We start from the raw sequence: 27,150 nt of genomic DNA on the forward strand, positions 1-27,150 counted from the left end.
ATTTCTTCCTATGTGCTAGCCCTGATTTTCAGCAGCGGTTGCTGGTTCCCAGGAACCCTGAACTGAGGACTCTGGGCTGTATCTGACTCAGCAGGGCAGCGTGCTATGATCAATTAGCCACGTCTGCCACAGGTGTGCAGAGGACTCAAAGGACTAAAGATGTCCGCCATCCACCATATTTTCTTTTTCTAGTCCAACCTATTTAATTTATAGATAATAAAATTAAGCATCAGAAAACAGCTGTATTCTAAGTCACACAGCTGGACAGTTGATATGTGAATCCAGGATGCTAGACTACAAGCCCAGTCCTTTTTTTTTTGTTTTTTTTTTTTTTTTTACTATGTTAGCTATGCTGGTCCTAATACTAGTTATAGCTCCACAAGTATGAATAAATGTGCTCCCTGTGGCTCAGTTTCCTCACCTGCAGAGCAGAGGAAATAATACCCGTTTTATCTATCTCACGGAAATACTGACAATCAAATAAAATATTAGATCTCCAGAACTTTGAGTTCCGAGGCCCACAGTAGATAGATGTGGAAACACGGAAAACCAGGAGCAGTCCTACGAAGTGCGAGTAGTACCACGGGAAGTGAGGGGTCTGGGCTCTAGACTCCGCTTCCACTGCTCCGTACCTGCAGGCTTCCCGTCTCCACCCACACACGCAGGAGCACAGGAGGGAACCAAGGCTAACAGGGCAAACAGACCCTGGTCCCCTTGTAGGCGGCTGGTCTCAGGTATGTCTCAGAACAGAGCAGGTCGCTGCAGGCAAAAACTCCTCTGGGGCAGGGTTTCCACCCTCTTAGATCTCTGTACCCCTCCTCCCTGCTCTCACAGTGGACGTCCCACTAGTCAGTGAGTATGAACTTGTGTTTGGAGCCTGGGACAATGCACCTAGACTCTCACCTCTACGGAAAGAGGATGATGGCGGTAGGACCTGGAGGGGAGGGAGGCTGAGTTTCTGGGACTTGAGCTGTTGGTTTCCTCTCGTCTGCCTCCTACTTCTGCTCTCCTCACTCTCCTCATCAAAGGCTCCATCCCCACCTCCCCTGCTCTCTATCCCTCCTCCTCCTCTTCATGATTCACCCTTTCTGGTCCTTCAGTGAAGCTGCCGTCCCCTGTGGTTCTCTTTCTTCATCCTCAATATCACAGGGATCTAAGAAAAAGCAACGCCTCCACCCAGACCCCCACCACAATGCACATTTCTAAAGTACTGGTTTTTGTTGCCTTTTAATAAGAACAGCCCACTGCCCTTATCTCTCTTCCTAGAGTGACAGTTGCCATTGAGTGGAGGTCATGGTTTGGCTTAGTGGTGTTAGAATACACAGATCACTCACCAGCCTTGGATTCATGGGATTGCAGGGCTAAAAAAGAAACCTAGCAAGGTCATTTAGTCTAAGCAGCCACTGGAAGCATCTAATACTTAGATTTCTAAGTACTAGATGTATTCCTGAACACAAAGAGCTCAATAGTTCACAGGCAGCTCGTTTTGAGGGTCCGAGAAGTTTCCAGCGTTCCTCTCCACTGTGTTTATTTTTGAATTGTCTCTGTTCACTAGAATGTCAACTCCATAAGGGCAACGAGATTTTTGTCTGTTGTATTCATTACTGCATCACTATTGCCTAGAATAGTGCCTTGCACGTGGCAGGTACTCAAATATTTGTTGAATGAATTAGTAGTTGGTCTTGTTTATAATCCATGGAGCCTTTCAAGATAACCTTCTTCATCTTCTGCATGACAACCCCACAAATAATTCCAGATAGTTTTCATATTCCCTGAATTGTCTCCCTCCATGAATATTATATGAAGAATTTCCAGATCCTCTGTCATGTTGGGTTATTCTCCGAATGTACCCCAGAATCACAAAGCAGCAAGATGGACACCAGAAATTTTTCTAACTGCCCACATTCTCATTTTACAGAGAAGAAAATAGAGGTCCATAAACGTACAGCAGCTTTGTTAGAAGGGGAAGCTTAGACTCAGGGTTTTATCCAGCTGGAGATGAGCCAACATAAGAAACTTTGTAGGTAAAACAGATCCCAGACCACTACATTTCCCATCGTCTTGATGCTGTCCACATCAATAGAATTCCAAAGCAAATGTCTCCAGAACCAAACCGCTGCAGCTTTACTTGCAAGCAGACTCTATTCACTCAGCAGGCATTGAGAGTACCACATGTACTATGAACTATGCTGGGTTTTGGGGATACAGAATTGAAACAAAAGTCTCTACACACTTGATACTTACAGTCTAGTGGAGACACCTGAGCCCCAATAACTAAAATTCTATCAAATGGCCACAGTGATACAAGGGCAGAGCTGAGAGGGAACAGAGAAGGAGGAGGAGCCCATAAGGCAGCCTTGGGGAGGCAGGGAAGTCTTCCTGGAGAAGGAGGTGGCATTTGACCACCAACGAGACCACACTCATCTGGGATGGGCTTGTGACTGGCTTCAGCATGAACTCTAGCACACATTTGTCATAGAGCTGGCAGAGGAGGCTGCAGAGCTGGTCTTAATCAGACTAATGAATCCCAAAGGCTGTTCTTCCTGTGGATATAATCAACCAGGTCTGTGTTGCCCCAGAAATAGCAAAGCATAACCTTCTTTTAACCGGAGAGCTAAACAGCTTCAAGACGCTTCCTCATGAAAATCCAAGTGTGGTTGCCTGCTTTGAGGATGGAGGGAAGAGGCTGGATTTCCCCACATACGAAGCCAGGTGGCAGCCTCCCTGCTACCACCACCAGAGGCACCTTGGAGGAAGGACGTGACAAAGGCCACACAGGATGAAGGAGAGGGTGAAGGCAAGTTCCTGCAGACCTTTTCAGGAGACTGCTTTAAATGAGTAGAAAAGAACTTGGGGCACACATGCTTCTGAAGCCCACAGAATTAGATGGCCTTTCTAATAGTGCCTTGAACGTTCCAGGAGCAGTAGCAGGGTAGAGAAGGGTCTCTACCCCAGCAAGCCTTCAAATGTGCAGGCTACACATTCACTGTTTCCCGTAGCACAATCTACCATCAACATGCAGTTCCTAAGTGTCCTGGAGAATGAAGGCTGACTTGCCAGGAAAAAGTGAGCCCACAATCGGATGAAGAACCAGCCCCAGCTTGATTGCTGCCTGGAAGGATTTGGATTGGACAGTGAAACTGAATATGTAAACTGAACTCCAGACACTGTTAGGGGCTAGAAACCATGGTCGTAAATCTGGGAAGCCAGAAAACAGCATTACAGGGCTTCGGGCCTTCAGGAAACAATAGTTAGGATGACCAATAAATCTGAGACTTGACTTCTTAACTGAGCCAGAGCGGCGAGAAAGGCACCATCATCTCTGCTTAAGGGAAGGATGACAAAACTAATCCAAAGGAGACTTCTGTCTTTTGCAGGGCTGCTGATGCTGAATAAGCCATGATGGAGTGCCTCAGTTTTCCTCACTGCAAACGGTGGGCTACGTGGCTGATTACTAGAAAATAGTGTGCTCCGCTGAGGTTCTCTAATAAAACACTTGAGGTAAAATACAACAAAGACACTTGGTTTTTGGTACGATTTGTATCCTCCCTGATCACTGGTCCAACATTGATCTGTTCTATGGAGAGGAAATGACTTCAGGTTTTCAAAACGGTTTTCCCTAATTTTGTTCACTCTCAAAATAACCCTGTGAGGCAGGTAATGTTATCATTAGGGCTCAGAGGAACCAGGCAACTTACTTGGAGTTCACAGCCAGCCAACAGCAGAGCTCTGACTGTAATCTGGTCTTTATACACCGAAGCCAGGCTGCCACACTGCCTACGTAATGAAAGTCGCACAATTAGAGGGGCGTTACTGTATCAGAAATGCTCCCCTGACATTAAAGGCCAGGCCAGTGAGCAGGTGGAACCCTCACAAAGGGCTCACCTGCCATGGTCCAACAAATATGTATGAAGTGCCTACTGGGGCAAGGGACTGTGCTAGGTACTGGGGACAGCAACGTGCAATGTACATAGGGCTGATCTCTGCCCTCATGGTCTCTAGTGGAAGGAACAGGCAAGATGCACGTGGTTACGTCACAGTGAGACAGACGGCTGAAGGGGCAGGTGCTGATGCTGAACACACCAGAGCTTTGGGCACAGAAATCTAAGTGGGTTTTACTCCAGTTATCGACCAAGATATTCCTCTCCCTGAACATCTTTGTCATAAAGATCATCAAACTACTGAAACAACAGCATAGACTACCATTTCTTGTATCTTTTTCACATGGTTTCGAAAGTTGTCTAAGACACATTTTCTCAAAGCTATTGTAATTGTTTCCTATGTAGTTAGGCCCATAAGAAGTACTGAACAGCTGTTAAACTGGTAAATGTAGAATCCTCACAAAAGCTCTGAAAAGTAGGTGTGTTCATACCCATTTTACAGAAAAGTAAAGTGTACTCCGGCTTGGAGGTGATGCGAGGTACGTACCCATGTGGGGCCTGTCAAAGGCTGACTGACAGATAAGTGGCACCTAGCCAATGCCCAGTCCATCACAGCTTGCACTAGCTTTTGCATGGACACTGACAGATCCAAAGCTGTACATGCCAAGCACAGACTGAGTGCCCTGGACGCTGGGGAAGGGACAATGCTCTGGGCTGGATGAGCATTTATCCATATGAGCACTCATCCATATCACATTGATACGGAGCAAGGGAGGAGGCAGGCTGACAGATGTTGATCCTGCAGAGTTGTGTTCTCTGCTGGTCCTGGAAGGGCATGCCACCTGAGAGAGATCCCAGGTTTCCTTACCCTGAGCATAGCTCCTCAATGATCAGACTGGCTGTGAAATGGCATGGTGACCAGCCCTGCTCTGACTTGGGGCAGTCTGCATGGAAGGGAAACTGCTGCCTTGTAGAGATCTATACCTAGGCAGGTCACTAGGGGAAAACCATTACTGGGGAGTGGAGGGTTAGACTGCACTTAAAGGAGGTTCTAGTGTCCTGAACTACTAGGGTCTATTGCACCTTGAGACTCTGCACCCAAAAGTCTACTTCCAACCTGGACTCTCCCAGACTCTCTGTGCCCTGAGTCTTCTGGGTAACTGCTACCCCCCAGGCCTGGGAAGACTGCACAGCGAGGCTCGGGCATGGGGCAGCAGCAGAAGCCTGACGTCCACAGAGAGGGTCAGTGGTGCATTAGCAGCAGCACTTACTGAGCACTGGGCATTGACATATGTATCGTTCATAATGGGGTTCCTCCCCTCAAGGATCTCGAGCTCTAGGTGGGAAAAGAGGGAGACTATTTTTATTTGAGGATTGACCACAAAACAAAGAAAGTGGTTTTGTTTGTGATTTGAGGAATCATTATCATTACTTTAGGTTTGGGTATAAAATCTTTCTCTCTTCAACCAAATTATAAGTTCTTCAAGGGTGGAGCCTTATCTGCTAAGTCTCTTACCCTTATCACTGTAGCACATAAAAGGCCCTCTAGGCACTTTTCTTATGAAATGACGTACAGGTAATGGATTGCAAAAGGTGGGCTAGTCTTAAATCTACTGAATGCCACAGGCCTAGAAGGATGAATAGGTTGAAGGGTTAATTAAGAAGGAATTGTGCTCCTGCCCTGTGCCAGGCCACAGGATGCAAACATGAACAGCACATGGTTTCCTAGTTCAGGGAGCTCAGTCCAGAGAGGGCCATGGTTTGGTCAATGGTACAGCAGTGTAAGAGGTCAGAGCCCAGTGGTTATGAATGCAGACTCTGGAGCCAGATCATTTGGATTCAAATCTCAGCTCTTAAGAGCTGTGGTATGTTGGGCAAATCAGGTAATTTCTCTATGCCTCAATTTCCTCATCTGTAAGTAGCCGTAATAATAACAGTACCTAATACAGGGTTGTTGTGAGGATTAAATGAGTTAAAACATAAAATATTTGTGAACACATGTTAACTAATATATAGTAGAGACTGAGACAGTGGCAGGGAAGACACCTAATTCAGACTAGGGGAAGGGTGCCAGGGAGGGCTCTGGGGAGATGCACAGGTATCTTCTAGGAGAGGAGAGGGTAAGCCTGGCTGGGGAACAGCATATGCAAAGGTCTAGAGGTATCACAGCTGGGAGCTACATGCCAGGAGAGACTGGCAGATGAAGACAGGCCAGAGATGTCTCTGGTTCCCTATCCAGGAAAGGTGAGGCCAACAGATGCTTGGCATTACTTGCTAAGGCACGTAAATTTTATCTTGAAGGGAGTGGGGAACCTTAGGAGGCTTTTAAATAGGAGGGGGTGATAGGATCAGCTTTCTATTCGGAGATGCCTACTCGGGCTGTGGTGCAGAGGACAGGTGGTAGAGCCAGGAGGAAGAGGGGCCCATCAGGAGGCCAAGGCAGTCATGAAGGTGAGGGGTAGTGAGGCTTGCTCTACGGAAGTGGGATGGAGAGGAAAGCACAGATCTGAGAAAGATCAGGAGGTTAAACAACAGAACTGCATACACTGAAACACCATCACTGACAATGCACTGAGCCCTTAACCACATGTCAGGCCTTGTGCCAAACACTTTGCATGGAGCATCTCTTTTAGTGCTTACCCAAACCCTACGGGCCAGAGTGTGTGTGGAGGTTGGGGCAGAATGGGGAGGGAATGTCCCTCCTCCATAACGTCCTTAGGAGCTGAAGGACAGATAAGACACAAACTGCTAACTCACATTTGATGACAATAAAAAATAGTTGACAAAAGGCACCAGAGGACTCCTGGGCCCAAATTAATGGGGGTCCAGTAACCAGGGTTCTCAGGGATGAAGGGCATGGTGGGTACCCACTATTCAATTGTTTAGGAGCTGAACACCCAAACGCTAAATTTTCTGACAGTCTGCCGTGTCTGTGTTAGCGTTTTCACAGATCCCTGCTCAGGCATTTGGACTGGGGAGAGCTGTGAGTAAGGCTGGGGCGGGGGGGTCTAGAAATGGGTCTGATCTTCCTTATGAATGATTTTGATGTGGGTGTCACAGGAATGAAATCAACAGATGGCAATACGTTTGTAGGAAATGAAAAAGACAGATTTAAATCCAGAATCACAGGAACCCTTAAACTGCTTCTATGCAAGGAAGGCATATGAACATTAAATATTTTTTAAAGGATTAGCTCAACTCTGATCTGTCTCCCTCCAAAGGTGGGAGGCAGGGATGGGGAGGAGGAGGTTGGCTGTTGTCCTCATGATGGAGCAGGAAGGATCAGAGAGTAATAGGGCAGGTGGAAAGGGGGACAGAGTGAGGTCCTCATTCATCTTAAACTGTACTGGCTCTTGACAGACAGGGAGTGGGTAGCTGTTTATCTCTCAAACCTCAACTATTTTCTCCAGCAACAAGGTGTAAACTAACTTTCCTCAAGGCAAAATATTCAGCTGCAAGGAGGGAAAAGCACATCAAAGGTATGGAGCCCACAAAAGAAGGAAAGACCTGCCATTTCTTCATGGAAGAAACTCCCTTTCTGTTCTTCCCCATGGCACCACACCCAGGGGTTTTGCTGTGAACCCATTCATCTTTCCATAAAAAGGCAATCCACTCCTCTGGCAGGAAGCCCATGGAAGGGAAAAGTGTGAGGTTTCTTTTAAAAAGATAGAGGAAGGGTGGGGATTGGGAGGACTCAATACCACCTACCAGACTTATCATTTTATTTTATTTATTTATTTTTTGAGACAGTCTTGCACTGCCGCCCGGGCCAGAGTGCAGTGGCGCGATCTTGGCTCACTGCAACCTCTGCCTCCTGGGTTCAAGTAATTCTCCTGCCTCAGCCTCTTGAGTAGCTGGGATTACAGGCATGTTCCTTGAATCTCAAACCACACCAAAGATGACAAGTGGGAGGATGGGGGAAATGCCCTCAACTTGAGTCAGGTCTATCCCAGTCATGGTGAAGATTGTGTCAACTGGCTGGCCCTGGGACAAAAAAGCTGAACCCCTCTCAGCTTCTGATACCCACAAACTAAGGAGGCCAAGCACTGCAGGACTTGCCATCCCTACCTCAGACTTCCACCTCTTCCACCAAAGCTGCTTCCATCAAGTTCATCTTTGCTAGTCAGAGGTGCCTCCTAAACGTGGTAACAGGGCAAGATTTTACATGTTGAGTGTGCTTCACCCTGTCTCACTCCCCGCCTGAAGCCACCCTTCCCGGGGTGCACTACGGCATCCTGCAGGTGGGTACTAGGTGCCATCACGGCAGCAGCACTGTGCCTATCCTTTCAAATGGAAAGAGATCTTTTTGATGGGCAAAGAAGAGGACGGAAGGGCCTGCATGGTACAGGATATTTGCCTGCCTCTCAGTTGCCTGGAGGAGGGGAAGGAATGAGTCAGATGTTTTCCAAAATTCTCTTACAGCTGCTTTATGACTCTAAGGCCACAATGCATTATCTTAGCAAAAAGCAAAACATCTAGTCTTGGATCTGTAACTTATCAAAGACAAGCTCAAGTCAGACACATTTCTGGCACCAAATGAAGCCCATCCGTGCAAACTTTCCAAACGAAAGGTGACTAATGCTTTTTCTTGGTTGGCTGCACATCACACTGATGCTGAATTCACAACCTGAAGGCTAGGAGAGTGGTAAAGTAGACAAATACCGGATAATGAGTCAGAAGATGCTGTTGAGTCTTTCATCTCCTCCTTCTGGCCTTGGACAAGAAACATAACTTCTCAAAAGTCTTAGTTCTTTTCATTTGCAAAAGAGAGATGATCGCTTCTCTGCTTCCTCTCGCAGCTACGGTGAGGAGCAAAAGAAATGTGAATCAGAGTACTCTGTAAGCTTCTACTACTTGTATGAAGGATGGTTATTATTAACATTGCTTGAAAGGTCCAGAATCTTCCCTGAGAACAATTCAGGTGGATGCTTTAAAACATTAGTTCAATGGACTCATGTCTTACAGTGCCACTGCCATTCTGTCGAAAAGACTTCTGACCCAAGGACCGATTTCTATTTTCTTCATTCAAGGTTTTATGGCATCTGGGACCACAAGGCATTACGTTTATTTAGGATGCTGTCTAAGACATTTTTTCTACATTGAATCAAACTTACTGATTTGCCTAGTCCTCTAGTGCCTAGTACAGTGCTTGCTCCAAAGCTAGTGCTTGATAAAGTAATAAATAAGAGCTGCCGACTGGACAGGTAAGGTGATGCAGTCCTACGGGAATGAAGATGGACAGAAAGTTGCTCTTGTGTATCAGTTGTTAGGAGGATATTTCTATAACCTAACTGGGCTAAAAGCACTCCAAGGTTGAGCTCTACTAAGCCAAGGGCAAGTGGGGTCTGGGGCTGCCTGTAACAGTCTCCACACAATGCAGAAAAATCAGGTTGAGAAGTTGAGAATACACAATGGGTCAAGGGTGGCGCATTAAGCTGATGTTCAAATTCAAAACACAGAAGGACAGTGGGACGTTAAAGTAGACAAATCACAGAAAATGAATCTTAGGGAACATCTCAGTCAACCTCTCGACAACAGGAGAAATGGCCTTCTGAGCATCAGCATTCGTTTCATTTGTGCTGGCAGGAGTTATCCTGAGCTTCCTCTTTGAAAGCTTTAGGTCATTCACTTCCCTCCGTATTCAATGCAGAGGCTCAGTTCCGCACTTAGAGACTAACCTACGGTCTCCCCTTGCAGGTCTGATCCTCACACCACCAAGCACACACACAAAGCTGTAAGGTTCCTAGACATTCTAAGTTCATAAGCCCCTCCCAGAGCTTTGAGATCTGGGTCTGGTTCTCGCTCGACTGGAGTTCATAAGAGACCAGATCTAGGAGGAGATGATCAGAAAGAGCCTTATCCTAGGAGAGGTGGTCAGGAAAGAACAAAGTTCAGCTTAGTAAGCCCAGCAGTGGACACAGGGAAGGGAAACTTGCTCAACACAAGACAGGAAAGGCTGGTTGTGTGTATGTGGTGAGCACAGCAAGAAAAGTCCTAGGGGCTGTTGACGGTAACAGCCAGTCTCTCTTACTGGACTGCTGTGGTTTCAGAGATAAAAAGCAGGCGATGCCAGGATGATAATGCCTAAATGAGCATCGGTGAGCAGGAAGCCCAGGGATGTCCTCTCATGGCTGCAGCCAGCTCCGGCCAGGCCTTCTTGGGGAACTGAGTCCAAAGGGTGAATAAGTTAGAACGCATAAGGATGCTTTAAGAGAACTGGCACAGTTCTGCCTGGGGAAGGCTGGATGGAAAATTACGATGTTGTCAAGCTGTTTTTATGGCTCTACTGTGTTCCCCCTGCTCAGACAGTTAATGTGCCTGAAATCACACACTAGTAAATGGTGCAAGCAGGGTATGAATTCACATACTAAGGTTCCAGAGTCCATGCTTTTTTTGAGATAGGGTCTCACTCTGTTACCCATGCTCCTGGGCTCAAGCAATCCTCCTACCTCAGCCTCCTGAGTGGCTGGGACTACAGGTGTACTCCACCATACCCCTGGCTAATTTTTGTATTTTTTGTAGAGATGGGGTCTTGCTTTGTTCCCCGGGCTAGTCTGGAACTCCTGGGCTCAAGTGATCCTCCCACCTCAGCTTCCCAAAGTGCTGGAGTTACAGACATGAGCCACTGCTTTGGCCCAAAGTCTGTGCTTTTTAATGTTGCCTTCAGTCAAAGAGGGGTTAAGGGAAATGAATTCTTGGTGACCTGTGGCTTCTGAACCTCATGCTCCTCTCCACTGTGGTACACTCTTTCTGTTACTCTAACACTTCAACTTTAACAACAACAATGAATCTCTAACTTTTTGTAGAAACCCATGTAGAAACCTCACATGAATGCAAAGTAAGATATGAGGGGTCTAGAAAGCTGGTAACTCAAATAATTCAACTCTAATCAGATGTTTTAAGGAGTGTCTTATCGTTAACAGATAAATCTTGAAATACCTTTTGTATAGTAGTTTGGTAAGAGTGATAGTTTTGCCAGGAGATGTTCAAATTATTTGCTGTGACCAGCTTTCCCAAGCCCTGCTCAGAATCTGAGGTCCCTTTTTCTCTTTTAGGTGAAGCATCTATATGCATCATAGTAGTCAGAGGCATAGCTTTGGAATTCTTCGAACCTGGTTGTTATGTTCTGATTTTGGCCCTGAAACTTTGGGCAACTTACGTGGTCTTTCATGAGCCATAGTTTCATTATATGTGAAACGGAGGTAATGTGAATGAGTGTTGAATGAGATCATTTGTGTAAATGCCTAGCACCTCATGTTCATCTGTGCCCATTAGGTGATGAATGATGAAAATGTGCATTACAAAAGGATCTGCCAAATGGTGGGTGGGTGGCTGGGATGCAGCTCAGGTTCCTGATGGGACCTCAATGGAAATGAGAGAGGAGACCACCTGTGCTGTCACTTTGGGCCAGGAAGGTCAGGTGACAGCGGGAGCTCACACCCTTTCCTCCCAATACAGTTGTCTATTTGGCTAGTTACTCCTGGAGACTGCCATCCCACCAGAGTCGGTTTCTCAGACAAGTAATAAGCGTTCATAAAAATTACATTCATTGCATTGAAATGTCATAAAAAACAGACATTTTAAAATAAACTCCATCCTTTGAGGGTCTCAGCTTTCTGTATGACCCTGGGCAATTACTTTTTACCTCTTTTTACATGTCTTGTCATCTGTAAACGAAGCAGACTGGGATCTCAAAGGTCTTTTCAGCTTCCCTTTTCCAGTATCAGCTACTTAAAGGGAGTAATCAATTTGGAATTGGATGTTGAGTGTGGCCGCCTTCTAACCACATAAACCTGAGGAATCAGTTCAGCATGTGGAACCTCGGTTTCCTCTCATTACATGGAGGACAATAATACCATCTCTAAACGCAAGTGTGAGGCTCAATAGGAGTAACATACATGGAAGCATTTTTGTAAAGTTAAAGTTCTAGCCTAGCCTTTCTGATTACATTCAAGGTTTATATGGCCCCAACCATCCTGGGATCTCCACATCCCAGAACAGCATCACACAGGGAATCCCCATCCCCATCCCCATCCCCATCCCCACCTCTGGAGAGTGTCAGCCTGCTGAGGGCAGGGCGATACTAGGCATCTGTGCCTTCTTAGGGGTTGCTGGCTGCACCTTCCAAATGACATCGCTTTGCCTCTTGGTCTCCTCTCCCATCTCCCTTCCCTCTGCTGGTCCTTCCTAGAGCCATCTGCAAGAGAAGAAAGCAACAAGCTTGCTGCCTGCCAGAAGCCGAATGCCAGTGCAAAGTGAGCCTTGGGGGAGAGGTCAGGGAACAGGTGCAGAGGAACCTGGAGCTAGTGACTTCAGACTCTGACGCTGCATGGGGACAATAAGCATGGCTGTGCCTCGGGGGCTTAGAGATGTCTGAGGAACGCATCTCAGAGAAGCTGAGTCTGTGGCAGCAGTATGCCCCAGGTGGTTGTGCCCAGTGCACAGTGGGACAACATGCTGGAGTCTCTTGCCCTTGGCCTGAGACCCAAACCCTCCCTGTGCTTGGCTCCCCCTTCACTCCTAACAGCAGAGTGCTAAGTAAAAAGAAACGTTAGTTCTTTTTGTCAAAGAGCCTTGCCTAGACAGGCAGCTTGCTTTGAAAGATATTCATTCAAACCAGAAAAAGGAGGCATGAAAAGCTTACTTTTGTCTATAACGGAGGAACAGGAGAATATAGTAAGTAAATCATAATAGACTGAATCTCCTGAAAAACTCCTGCATTCCAAGTTTCTTCCTGAATACACAGTTGAATTTGTAAAAGTAAGTTCCTTGGGGTCAAAAATGAAGAGGAAATAAATCCAGAACTCAAGAGGTAAGCAGCCTCAGCCTCAAAATGCATAAAGCAACATGTGAAAAAACTGCAAGAAGTGTTATGACCACACTAGCACACACAAATTCCAACAGACCTTCTCAATAACTGACAGATCAAACATAAAAATTATGAAGAATATAGAATATTTGCACAATACAACTAGCAAGTGTGATCTTATGGGCAACAAGAAATAAGCAGTCTTTTAAAGTATGCAGAGAAGAAGGCTGGGTGCAGGGCTCATGCCTGTGATGCCAGCACTTTGGAAGGCGGACGCAGGATTACTTGACCCCAGGAGTTTGAGACCAGCCTGAGTAACATAGTAAGATCTTGTCTCTAACTATATTTTAAAAATTAAAAAAAAAATTTTAAAGTATAATAGTGATAAATCAGAAATGTGTAGATGTTGGATGGTATGACCCAGAACTGGGGTTTTGATCTGGTATAGAAGTTGATTTTTGCCAAGAAGCTTGCAGGGAGATTCAGCTCAGTTCTGTGCTGGGTTATACAGGACGGCATCAGAGAAGCTGAGACTTGAGACTGGAAACAAACGCATGTCGACTTACAATAGCTCTGGAGTTCAGTGCTACCCTGTGAACTGGCCTGTGCTTTTGAAATGTCCCAATGAAGACAATCTGACTGTCTCATCCACTTCTTTCTCTCTGGTTACTCTGCTTCAGTTTAAGCAGGGGCATTTCTCATAGAACATTCGTTAATGTTTTTGCTTTTTGTGGATGGCATGAAAACCTTCCAAGATTTTCCTTTTGTGGAAACTCATTAAGCACTAGGGTATAATTCTAGATTATTACTCTGATGACCAGACACTTCAGGAAACACCAGATATTGAAGGTATAACTTGAAGAAAACCTCTCAGTATCCAAGGAAGGCTCTCCCTCTTAGAATAAAACCCTAAATATTCCTGGGTTCTGATCCAGAAGCATCCTGCTCTTCTTGGTTCAGCAGTGAGAGTCTGTCCAATTGTGGGCCTAGGATCCCTCAATCTGATACAACCACAGAAACCACGGCCTGATGTAAGTGGACAAGAAACCACCTTAGCCTCCAGGTGTTCACAAATACTCCCCAGTAGGGGCTGTACCCAACTGTATCTGCCAGATCTACTCAACTGTTCACCCATTTTGCTAAGGAGAATTAGCTGCTTCATGAAAAAGTAACCATCTACAGATCCCAAGGTTAAAGGTCAACAGATAGGGTTTCCACAAAAACTTTATCATGTAGACAAATGCTACCTCTCCCCTTCCATTCAACTTTGAGGACCTGGTAGAAGGAAGGAGCCCATTAGCACTAAATCCACACCAGCCGTCAACTTTCCCCCAGGCTCAACTCTCAGCCTAAATTATACAACAGTCCCATCTCTGAAAGACTTTTCCATCGTTATTAAGCAACCCCACAGGTGCCCAGATTATCCAGAGTCTCTGTTGGATACAGGTTCTGAAAAGACAAATTTTCTCAAAGACATTTGAGAATCCCAGCAGCCCAAGCAGTGGCCAGGAAGGAGGATGTCCACCCTGGCTGCAGAAGGGCCCTTCGGTGTTCCTAGCTCCTCCCCTCTCAGGAAACTTCTAGCTAAAGCCATCTGCTCAGCCATCCAAATGGAGTTGCTACCTCAGGGAGCTCTGCAGCAGAGGAGCCCATGGTGGTTGTTCTTAGATGTCAGGGATAGGGATGGGAGCAGCTGCTAACCTTGCCTGGGCCTTTCAGTTCCATTCTGTCAGGACAGAATTTGTCTGGTCTTGTCATGAGGGAACTAGGCCCACCATAGCTTCCCTTGGCCCTGGCCTGTACCCCATTAATTGTTCTCTTTTCCCTGTTTTAGGATCTACTCTTGATATCCAGACGTTTGAGATGGTTGCCAAGTAGACAAGAGCAGTAAGTCATGTTCTTAAGCCTCCTTCATACTCCCTCTCTGCTGCAGACTTGCTGTGGATGAACCGGCCCTGGACACTCGTTGAATCCATCCCCCTTTAACCCATGCTCTCTCCCTGGATTCCAAACCCCACACGCTCGGAGGAAGTTCTCAGTACTCTGGTCTTAAACTGTTCCCAGCTTCCTCACCAGACATCCAGAGAACTCTAGCTGAGTTGCCCCTTTAGATCACAAGTAATTTTCTTTATAAAGATCATCCATGGTTTTGGAAACCCACTCATGAGATCAAAGTAGGAGCCCAACCAGATCTGGAGGTAATGTGGAAGACAGAGTGACTCATGAGCTCCCAGGAGAAGGGTGAATGATTCTTCTCCAAGGGTGGAGGGCAGCTTTGCTCCTCCAGCTGTGGTTCCTCCCATATTTCTCTCTCCAACTTCAGAGGGAGAAGGGGAGCACAAGTCAGGGAGCCAATGAGAAGTTGGGGGATCCAGGGATCTGGGGATGGGCATCTGGCTAAAGCCCTGCAGCTTAAAAGTGACTGTCCCAAGAAAAGCAGAGGGTCAGAATCCAGGCCGGCAGAACTTGGGATGGACAGAGAGATGAACAAGTAGTTCTTCTTGACAAAGGCAGGCCGGAACCTGGCGACAATTACTGAGAATCAGGCAGCAGGGCCAACTGATAAGACAGGCAGGAGCCCTGTGAGTTATAGGACTTGAACAGGCCATGCCAGACAGGCAGGACAACAGGGAGGGGTCCACGTAGCCGAGGAAACATGAGGATGCCTCCTCCTCTATGAAGGCCTCCAGGGAGGGCAGGAGCCAGGTCCCAGTGCAAGCTTGGAGGAGGAGGGCCAGGCTGCAACAGGACAGTGTAAGGGGGAGGTGGACCACATGACATCACCCTGGATTCCCAGATTCCTCATGACAGGCAGCGTGGAGTCGTACAGAGACTACAGCTTTAGAGTAAGCCAGACAGGCAGTGTGGCAGGCTGCTCGGAGGTACACACTCATCCCCTCTGTAGTCCTCCCTCTACACCTGCCTCAGATCCCAATAAGGGCAAACAAAATGGGGTGTGGCCTGGACCTGTTCCCTCCCATTCTTCCTCAGTCCCACCTCCTTTAGGGTGAGCAGACACAGCACAATTGGTTCATGCCCCTGTGCTGAAATGCCTCAATAAACAAAACAACAACGACGAAAGAACTGACTGAAACCAACTGAAAGCCACAACAGAGACAGGGTCTCCACGCTGCTAGGATGTACCTCTCAGACTTCCCCCATCTGTTCTGCTCCACAGAGGCCTCCCAGCTGAGCCCTGCTGTCAGGGGAGGGCCCCTGGCCCCCTCACAATCTGTCATCTTTGACGCTACTTGGATCTTATTTCTTCTAGAGCTGCCAGGGGCTATGAAGATGCCTGTGTGTGGGTAGGGGGCCAGGAGGGCCATGCATGCCATCAGAACCAGGGCTGGGTGAGGGTGGATACTGAGGGGTGGAAGAAAGGGATTCTGCATTGTTGGGAATCCTAGCTCAATCTCAATTTCTCCATACCTTCCCTTTTCCTTGGGCTGCCAAGCCCTCCCATCTCCTGCCATCTGTGATGGGTGTCTCTGGGGAGAGCCTTTTCTTTCTTGCTTGCTAATCACTGCATATAGTAGCTGGGAATAGGCTGGACTCTCTGCTCCTGGCAACTGTGTAGACATCCCTTGGGCTGATTTGAGTTCTCTGTGCTGCCAAGAGATGGGTTCTTCCTGCACCCTGTGCCACCTTCCTTTCCTGGGCAGGTGGCCACCTCGCCTGAAGACCTGATCCTCAGCAAACAACAGAGTGGTGGGCAGTGATGAGAAAACGGGGTGGTGACCGCTGACTGCTGCTTTGAAGACTAGGTGTGCTGGGTGCCTCCAGCCTTGACCCACAGAGTGAGCCAGTGATCCAGGCCCATGGACCTGGGTCTGAGTCCTGGTTCTGTCCCTCACTAGTTGTGGCACTGCCCTTTTCTGGGCTTTGGCATTCCCATCTGTAGAAGAAGCAAATGAGCTGGATGATTTCCTGCACCATCCTAACACTCTGTGAGTTAGGGATGATTTGGCTGATCTACCACTTGCATTCTTCTAGTCATTTCTCTACTCTTTAATCAAGACCTTGCTGTGACTGGGAGCTAGTAGCAGTCACCTGTGAGGTAGCTCAAAGGACAGAGTAAGACTCTGGTGCTGGAATGGTCCCCTGGGTCTGATCCCAAGACCCTGGTTTCATCACTGTCACATCCTGCGCAGTTGCGTGAACCAGGCAGCTGTGAGGCGAGGTGGCTAGCCATTTCCAATTGATTTAAACCTTTTGTTTACCAGGTCTCCTCAGCAAGGACAAAAGCAAACACTCAAGCAATATTCTCAACAAGTCCTGATCATTCATTCATTTGTACATCGTTTGTTCCACCCTTACGAGGTGGTACAATATCAAGGAGTTCCAGGAATTAGTTTGACCTGCTTTCTAAATCTGGCTCTGGCACTACTCAGCTGAGTAATGCTGGGCACGTTATCCAACCCCTGTAGGCCTCCGTTTCATCTCTAACATGAGGGAAATAATGGTGCTGCTTACTTCACAGACAGTGCATCCGAAGCATCTGGCGCCAGTTAAGTGTTCAGCAAATAGTTGTTGTTACCATCAAGTTCAGTAAGTTGCTCACGGTTTCATGGGGAGACGGACGGTGAGCACATAGCCGCCCGTCACTCAGTGTGTGCAGGTTTCTTAGCAAAAGACAGACTCCTGGGTTCTGAAGGCCAGGAAAATAACTTCAACAGGAGTTTGGGGGTGAGTTTTGTGGCACAAATCACTCAACCTTTCTAAAGAATGTGAGAATGGTTCATGGAGGCTTGAAACAGGTTCTCAAATCATTAAGTCATAACAAAAAGTCTGTTCTTGAATTGATTTGCCCAGCTCAGATATGGGGACTGCCATTTTGGAATGGAGGCTCAGCATGAGTGGTCTCGGGAGAGGGAATGGAAGGCAAGATCCTTACCTCTCAGAGAATGGGCACGTCTGATTCCCTTCATGCTTCTCTCCCGCTACATATCCCAGCCTGATCCCCCATACTGAGGGCAAAGCAACATCTAATCTGCCTGTTTCTGGCAGCTCTTGAACTTGCCAAAGCCTGTACCTGCCGCCACGCATGCCCCAGGAGCCTCCACCGGCTCCCTTCAGGATGCTGCAGAGAGTGCTGACTGCTGATGCTGATTTACTGCTTCATTAGCCAGGCCTCTGATAGCCTCTGAGAGCCTGTGCCTGACACAGGCCCACGAGCCAGTTGTGAAAGGTCAGGCCCAGGAGTGGGAGTCAGCCAGAGGCTTTGCAAGGCAGGCCTCGCACAGCGACCCTGTTGACGTGCCATCGTTTATTTGGTTTTCATAACGAAACGGCCTTATTTATTTTGTTTTAATCTGACAGCCTGAAAATTTCTCTGTGCTTGTTGAAGACATTCAGGTGGTCCTGTTTTCCCTCTCGTTTTCAGACCTCATAAATCATGCCCCTGAAAGTGTCCACATGCTGGCTGAGCCAGAGGTGCCCAATGCATATGGCTCTGAGGATCACCTCTCCCATCCTTGGTTGGCTGAGCATGGACTCGGTATGGACGGCACTGGGAGAGGAAGTGGAAGGCCTGAGTCTACCAGCGCTTTCCAGGATGACCTTGGGCACACAGTTTAATCTCTTTAGGCCTCAGCTTGCTTATCTGAAATAGGAATAATTGTTGCCCTAAATGTTTCAAGATTCTTGTGAGGTTAATTATGAGAGGTCCCCTTATAAACAAGACAAAAATCATAAAAGAAACTTGCAGAATAAAGTACCTTAAAAATAGCTTGGGACACAAATGATTTCAGGTGTTGGTCTCCTTGTCCACCCAAGCCAGAAACTGTGCAACCTTCCTGAGCATGAACAGCATGGCTCACATGTCATCCCGCCCTCAAGTCCTTGGCTTGGACGAACTTTAGCTTCTTTCCCCAGCCCAAGTGATGCTGTCACCAAGGGAGGGCTCAGGGATGGGACAAGAAGTCCTCACAAGGATGTGGCTAAGCTGTAGGCATCATGCCTAGGGATTAGGAGCAGCCAGGATCCTGGAGGCTTCCCAGAGTCTACAGCTTAGAGGAGAACAAGGAAGTGACTTCTGAGTGACATGGCATGGTGGTGGGGTGGGGGAGGGCTCCAATGCCCTCCTCTGAATTTGAACAGAAAACAGCCCTGGCTCCAGAGGTACAGAGCAAGCTGTTCTCCTCCCCTTTATCTCTGAGTGGGTCTGTAGGAGAGGGGTGGCTGACATGCCAGAGACCCCTCTCCAGAGTGAATGCTTCTCTGTCCAGGGAAGTTGCAGGAAGGGCCACAGCCGTAACTTCCCTGATCCTTAAGGCTGATCCAGAGTCACTCTCTAGCAATAATAACAAGCAGGCTTCATAATAATAAAAATCACAAGTGTTGACTCCTAATCCCTATGGCATTGGGATAGGGGAGATCTTATTACTGTCCACTTATGTACAGGCAAACCAGATGCTGAATTGCTAAGGGACCTGCCAAAGGTCATGCTGCTGGCACTGGGACTCAGGTCTTCTGACTGGAACCCTTGTGCCGAGGAACCAGCAGCTAAATCTTCCACTGTGAATTTTTCCAACTGGCATGTATCCCAGAACCTAATGAGGGAGCAGGGTCCACATGGCTAAGATGGTAGACCGAGGGGGCCTGGAGAAAAGGAATAGTGCAGGAATTCTTGGGAGCCAGAAGTATGTCCAATGAGCTGATGACAGAGCCAGGGGTCCCTTCCACCACCAGAAGGGAATCTTCATTCTCTTTCTCTTCCTAATCATCCACCCGAACAGGAACAGCCTGGAGAGTTTGAGGGATGAATAGAGCTCCATGTTCAGTACCTGGGTGGTCTGGGCAACTTTCTGCTGGGGCCCAGGGCTGCCCATTAGGGCCTAAAGGTGTAGGCACGAGGTTAAAAGTTGCAGCCCAGACCAACCAGCTTGCAAGCCCTGAGAGCTGAGGATGTCAAATCCCTGCTCCCAGTGAATGAGCTCCTCAGCATGAAAGGAGCGTATTCCCTGCTGTATTTGCTCTGGGCCCCTCACAGACATGGCTCTCACAGCTAACCACCAATACCATTCTCAGGGGGAATGCAAAGAGGTTCACATACATGATCTCAGAGCAACTTACTCTGTTTCCAAAGGAGTGAGGAAATAGAGAAATCAGAGAAAACCAATAAAGCTAGACTCATTATTACTATTTTGCAAAGCAAGTCTGGAGAACCCCCTTCCTGACAGATAAGGCCACTGTCTATTAGAAATAGAATATTAGTCAGATGTGGCGGTACATGCCTGTGGTCCCAACTACTCAGGAGGCTGAGGGGGAGAATCACTCGGGCCCAGGGAATCTAGGCTGCAATGTGCTGTGGTTGTATCACTGCACTCCAGCCTGGGTAACAGAGGAAGACCTTACAGAAAGAGAAAGGAAGGGAAGGAAGGATGGGAGGGAGAGAGGGAGGAGCCCAAGATGGCTGAATAGGAACAGCTCTGGATTGCAGTTCCCAGCAAAAACGCAGAGGGTGAGTGATCACCGCATTTCCAAACAAATTTTTACTGCCCACAGACCAGGAGATACCCAGGCAGAAAAGCACCACGAGTCTCCAGCGTGGCTGTTTCAGCCAGCACCAGTGGGTCTCTGCACAAAAACTCACACAAATCCGGGTGCTGTTTCAACTGGTGACTGGAATGCTTGGGAGACAGAGTCTCCCGTTCAACTGAAAAAGAGGGGGCTGAAACAGGGAGCCAGGTGATCTGGCTCGGCTGGTCCCACCCCCACAAAGACCAGCAATCTGAAATGCTCTAGACTGAGAGTGTCACAGCAAGCACAGCTGGACCTGGAACGGTCCAGCTCTGTTGGGGGAAGGGCATCTGCCATTACTGAGGCAGTTCTAACTATACTCCTATAAACAAAACTGCAAGGGAGTTCACACAGCAGCTGGGCAGAGCCCACGGCAGCTCAGCAATGCCTCTGCTGGCAGACTGTGACTAGGCTACCTCCTCGCTGGGCAGAGCATCTCTGAAAAAAGTCAGCAGCATGTCAGGAACTTATAAATAAAGCCCTACCTTCCCAGGACAGAGCACCTGGGAAAAAGAGGCGGTTATGAGTTCCGCTGCAGCAGACTTAAACACACCTGCCCAGCAGCTCTGAACGGAACAACGGAGCTCCCAGCTCAGCACTTGAGTTCCTATAATGGACAGACTGTCTCCTCAAACAGCTCCCTGACCCCCATATATCCAAAGATATACCTCATAAAGGAGAGCTCAGGCTGACATCTGGCAGGTATCCTTCTGGGGCAAAGATAACAGAAGAAGAAACTGGCAGCAACGCTTACTGTTCTGCAGCTGCTGCAGGTGATCCCCAGGCAAGCAGGGTCTGGAGCGGACTCCAGCAGTCCTACAGCAGGGAGGCCTGACTATTAGAAGGAAAACTAAGAAACAGAAAGAAATAACTTCATTATCAACAAAAAGGATGTCCACTCAGAGACCCAATCTCGAAGTCAGCAACTACAAAGACCACAGGTGGATAAATCCACAAAGATGGGAAGAAACCAGCACAAAAAGGATGAAAATACCCAAAACCAGAATGCCTCTCCTCCTCCAAGGGATCACAACTCCTCACCAGCAAGGGAACAAGGCTGAAGAATGAGTCTGATGAATTGACAGAAACAGGCTTCAGAAGGTGGGTAATAATGAACTTCTCTGAGCTAAAATATCATGTTCTAACCCAATGCAAAGAAACTAAGAACCTTGAAAAAAGGTTTGACTAAATGCTAACAAGAATACACAGCTTAGAGAGGAATATAAATGAATTGATGGAGCTGAAAAACACAACACAAGAACTTCGCAAAGCATATACAGTTTCAATAGTCAAATCGACCAAGCAGAAGGAAGGATATCGGAGATTGAAGATAAAATCAATGAAATAAAATGAGAAGGCAAGATTAGAGAAAAAAGAGTAAAAAGAAATGAACAAAGTCTCCAAAAAATATAGGATTATATGAAAAGACCTAATCTACACTTGATAGGTGTACCTGAATGTGACAGAGAAAATGAATTCAAGCTGGAAAATACTCTCCAGGATATTATCCATGAGAACTTCCCCAACCTAGAAAGGCAGGTCAACATTCAATTCCAGGAAATACAGAGAACACCACAAAGATATTCCTCAAGAAGAGCAACCCCAAGGCACATAATCGTCAGATTCAACAGGATTGAAATGAAGGAAAAAATGCTAAGGGCAGCCAGAGAGAAAGGTCGGGTTACCCACAAAGGGAAGCCTATCAGACTCACAGCAGATCTCCTGGCAGAAACCCTACAAGCCAGAAGAGAGTGGGGGCCAATAGTCAACATCCTTAAATAAAAGAACTTTCAACTTAGAATTTCATATCCAGCCAAACTAAGCTTCATAAGTGAAGGAGAAATAAAATCCTTTATGAACAAGCAACTGCTCAGAGATTTCATCACCAACAAGCCTACTTTACAAGAGCTCCTGAAAGAAGCACTAAATATAGAAAGGAACAACCAGTACCAGCCACTCCAAAGACGTACCAAATGGTAAAGAGCATCGATGCAAGGAAGAAACTGCATCAACTAACAGGCAAAAGAACCACCTGGCATCAAAATGGCAGGATCAAATTCACATGCAACAATACTAACCCTAAATGTAAATGGGCTAAATGCCCCAATCAAAAGACACACACTGGCAAATTGGATAAAAAGTCAAAACCCATCAGTGTGCTGTATCCAGGAAACCCATCTCACATGCAAGGATACAAATAGGCTCAAAATAAAGGGATGGAGGAAGATCTACCAAGCAAATGGAGAGCAAAAAAAGACAGGAGTTGCAATTCTCATCTCTGATAAAACAGACTTTAAACCAACAGAGATCATAAGAGACAAAGAAGGACATTACATAATGGTAAAAGGATCAATGCAACAAGAAGAGCTAACGATCCTAAATATATATGCACCTAATACAGGAGCACCCAGATACATAAAGCAAGTTCTTAATGAGCTACAAAGGGACATAGACTCCCACACAATAGTGAAAGACTTTAACACTCCACTGTCAATATTAGACAAATCAACGAGACAGAAAATTAACAAGGACATCCAGGACTTGAACTCAGACCTGGACCAAGCAAACCTAATAGACATTTACAGAACCCTCCACCCCAAATCCACAGAATATACATTCTTCTCAGCACCACATCACACCTACTCTAAAATTGGCCATATAATTGGAAGTAAATCACTCCTCGGCAAATGCAAAAGAACAGAAATCATAACAAACAGTCTCAGACCACAGTGCAATCAAGTTAGAACTCAGAAACTAACTCAGAACCGCACAGCTTCATGGAAACTGAACAACAGGCTCTTGAGTGTTGACTGGATAAACAATGAAATGAAGGCAGAAATAAAGATGTTCTTCAAAACCAATGAGAACGAAGATACAATGTACTAGAATCTCTGGGACACATTTAAAGCAGTGTTTAGAGGAAAATATATAGCAATAAATGCCCACATGAGAAGCAAGAAAATACCTAAAATCGACACCCTATCATCAAAATTGAAAGAGCTAGAGGAGCAAGATCAAACAAACTCAAAACCTAGCAGAAGACAAGAAATAACTAAGATCAGAGCAGAAGTGAAGGAAATAGAGACAAAAAAAACCTTTGAAAAAAATCAATAAATCCAGGAGCTGGTTTTTTGAAAAGATCAACAAAATAGACTGCTAGGCCAGATTAATAAAAAAGAAAAGAGAATAATCAAATAGATGCAGTACAAAACAATAAAGGGGATATCACCACAGATTCCACAGAAATACAAACCACGATCAGAGATTACTACAAACAACTCTATGCACATAAACCAGTAAACCTGGAAGAAATGGATAAATTCTTGGACACTTGCACACTCCCAAGCCTAAACCAGGAAGAAGTTGAAACCCTGAATAGACCAGTAACAAGGGCTAAAGTTGAGGCAGCAATTAATAGCCTACCACCCAAAAAAAGTCCAGGTCCAGATGGGTTCACAGCCAAATTCTACTAGATATACAAAGAGGAGCTGGTACCACTCCTTCTGAAACTATTCCAAACAATCCAAAAAGAGGTAATCCTCCCCAAATCATTTCATGAGACCAACATCATCCTGATACCAAAACCCAGCAGAGACTCAACAAGAAAAGAAAACTTCAGGCCGCTATCCATGATGAACATAGATGCAAAAATCTTCAATAAAATACTGGCAAGCCGATTGCAACAGCACATCAAAAAGCTTATCCACCATGATCAAGTAGGATTCATCCCGGGGATACAAGGCTGGTTCAACATACACAAGTCTATAAACGTAATTCACCACATAAACAGAACGAAAGACAAAAACCACATAATTATCTCAATAGATGCAGAGAAGGCCTTCGACAAAATTCAACAGCCCTTTATGCTAAAAACCCTCAATAAACTAGGTATCGACAGAACGTATCTCAAAATAATAAAAGCCATTTACAACAAACCCACAGCCAATATCATACTGAATGGGCAAAAATTGGAAGCATTCCCTTGAAATCTGGCACTAGACAGGGATGCCCTCTCTCACCACTCCTATTCGATATAGTACTGGAAGTTCTAGCCAGAGCAATCAGGCAAGAAAAAGAAATAAAGGGTATTCGATTAGGAAAGGAGGAAGTCAAATTGTCTCTATTTGCAGATGACATGATTGTATATTTAGAAGACCCTATCATCTCAGCCAAAAATCTCCTGAAACTGATAAGCAACTTCAGCAAAGTCTCAGGATACAAAATCAATGTGCAAAAATCACAAGCATTCCTATACACCAATAACAGACTTAAAGAGAGCCAAATCAAGAACGAACTGCCATTCACAATTGCTACAAAGAGAATAAAATAACTAGGAATACAACTAACAAAGGATGTAAAGGACCTCTTCAAGGAGAACTACAAACCACTGCTCAAGGAAATAAGAGCGGACACAAACAGATGGAGAAATATTCCATGCTAATGGTTAGGAAGAATCAATATCGTGAAAATGGCCATATTGCCCAAAGTAATTTATACATTCAATGCTATCCCCATCAAGCTACCAATGACCTTCTTCACAGAAATGGAAAAAAACAACTTAAACTTCATATGGAACCAAAAGAGAGCCTGCATAGCCAAGTTAATTCTAAGGAAAAAGAACAAAGCTGGAGGCATCATGCTACCTGACTTCAAACTATACTACAAGGCTATAGTAATCAAAACAGCATGGTACTAGTACCAAAACAGAGCTATAGACCAATGGAACAGAACAGAGGCCTCGGAAGCAATGCCACACATCTACAACCATCTAATCTTTGACAAACCTGACAAAAACAAGCAATGGGGAAAAGATTCCCTATTTAATTAATGGTGTTGGGAAAACTGGCTAGCCATGTGCAGAAACCAGATATGGGACCCCTTCCTGACACCATACACTAAAATTAACTCCAGATGGATTAAAGACTTAAACATAAGACCTAACACCATAAAAACCCTAGAAGAAAACCTAGGCAAAACCATTCAGGACATAGGCATAGGCAAGGACTTCATGACTAAAACACCAAAAGCATTGGCAACCAAAGCCAAAATAGACAAATGGGATCTAATTAAACTCCAAAGCTTCTGCACAGCAAAAGAAACAGTGATTAGAGTGAACTGGCAACCAACAGAATGGGAAAAAAATTTTGTATCTGACAAAGGACTTATATCCAAAATCTACAAAGAACTAAAACAGATTTACAAAAAAAAAAACAAACAAACCTATTCAAAAGTGGGCAAAGGATATGAACATACACTTTTCAAAAGAAAACATACATGAGACCAACAAACACATGAAAAAATGCTCATCATCACTGGTCATTAGAGAAATGCAGATCAAAACTACATTGAGATACCATCTCATGCCAGTTAGAATGACGATCATTAAAAAATCAGGAGACAACAGATGCTGGAGAGGATGTAGGTGGGAGTGTAAATTAGTTCGACCATTGTGGAAGACAGTGTGGTGATTCCTCAAGGACCTAGAAATAGAAATTCTATTTGACCCAGCAATCCCATTACTGGGTATGTATCTAAAGGATTATAAATCAATCTGTTATAAGGACACATGCACACGTATGTTCACTGCAGCACTGTTTACAATAGTAAAGACTTGGATCAAACCCAAATGCCCATCGATGATAGACTGGACAGGGAAAATGTGGCACATATACACCATGGAATACTATGCAGCCATAAAAAACAATGAGTTTGTGTCCTTTGTAGGGACATGGATGGACCTGGAAACCATCATTCTCAGCAAACTGACACAAGAACAGAAAAGCAAACACTGCATGTTCTCACTCATAAACGGGTGTTGAACAATGGGAACACATGGACACCGGGAGGGGAGCATCACACACTGGGGTCTGTCAGGGTGGGGACTAGGGGAGGGACAGTGTGGGGTGGGGAGTTGGAGAGCGATAACATCAGAAGAAATGCCAGATATAGGTGATGGGGATGGAGGTAGCAAACCACATTGCCGTGTATATACATATGCAACAATCCTGCATGTTCTTCCCATGTACCCCAGAACCTATAATGCAATAAAATATATATATTAAGAAAGAAAAGAAAGAAAGAACAAAGGAAAGAAAGAAAGAAACAGAGTAGTGAGAGGACATGGGCTTGACTCCTGGCACGACTCCTTGCTGGTCATGAGGCCTTGAGCTAGTTACTGAGCATCCCTGGACCTCACAATAGGATAAATTCTCTTACTTTGCAAGAATTCAAGGAGCCATAGTGTGGAAAGCACCCCGCAGAGTGCCAGGCACACAGACCTTTCATGTGTGTTATTTGCCTTCTCTTCCTTTTCCTTCCCAAACAGCATCTCCTAGACTCACCAGACGTTCCTTGATCTGGACAACTCTCCCAGCACAGGCATACTCACACCCTCTTTACTAAAACCCAAAAAAGCAGCAACTCTAGAACTGTCCTTAAATACCTGGTGAAAATAAGAGGCAACTTGCCTCATGACTCTGCCTCTGTGGGGGAAGATCCCACTCTATGGGCAGCTCTGCTGTTGGTGTGCAGGCAGGCACCAATCCCTTCCAGGGACCCTCAGCACCAGGAGGACCCTGCCTCTTTGTGGGGTTCACCAGGATGCTCTGCTACTGCTAATTTCTTATTATTTCTCTTCTCAAAGGAGTCCATAATAACGAACTTATAAATGACAGTAACTTCTTTTGGCCTGTTTGGTGTTAACACACAGAAGGTGTAGCCCCTGTTAACTGCGACAACTTTTCTTTTCAGTAGAGCAAAGCGGTCCAGGGAAGGAAGCTGGGTAAGAAGCAAGCCATGCTATCAACTACTTGGAGCCTCTGGGCAACCCTAGGCTTCCTCACAAGAAGCTCTGAGGAAAAGTGCTAGGTGCATGATGACAAGAGCAGCCGCCGTAACTACTAACTTTTCTAGTGCTGATACGAATGGAGGGCTGACCTG

The 27,150-nt window shown here is 46.0% G+C and overlaps 1 protein-coding gene across 6 annotated transcripts in view; it reads right to left on the reverse strand.

Moving 5' to 3' along the window:
• Window positions 1-27,150, reverse strand: part of FAM78B (family with sequence similarity 78 member B) — a 323,508-nt gene that overhangs the window by 70,622 nt on the left and 225,736 nt on the right. For 3 of the 6 annotated variants that reach the window (XM_064370732.1, XM_064370734.1, XM_064370733.1), the window contains one exon: window positions 11,928-12,078. The exons of the other annotated variants lie outside the window; for them this stretch is intronic. In XM_064370732.1, the coding sequence (XP_064226802.1) occupies window positions 11,928-12,078 (151 nt within the window). The remainder of the gene's footprint in view (window positions 1-11,927; window positions 12,079-27,150) is intronic. 6 annotated transcript variants of the gene reach the window in all.

The sequence above is a fragment of the Aotus nancymaae genome, unplaced genomic scaffold (genome assembly GCF_030222135.1).
Source record: "Aotus nancymaae isolate 86718 unplaced genomic scaffold, 86718_ANA_hifiasm-v0.15.2.pri h1tg000108l, whole genome shotgun sequence".
Classification (NCBI taxonomy): Eukaryota; Metazoa; Chordata; class Mammalia; order Primates; family Aotidae; genus Aotus; species Aotus nancymaae.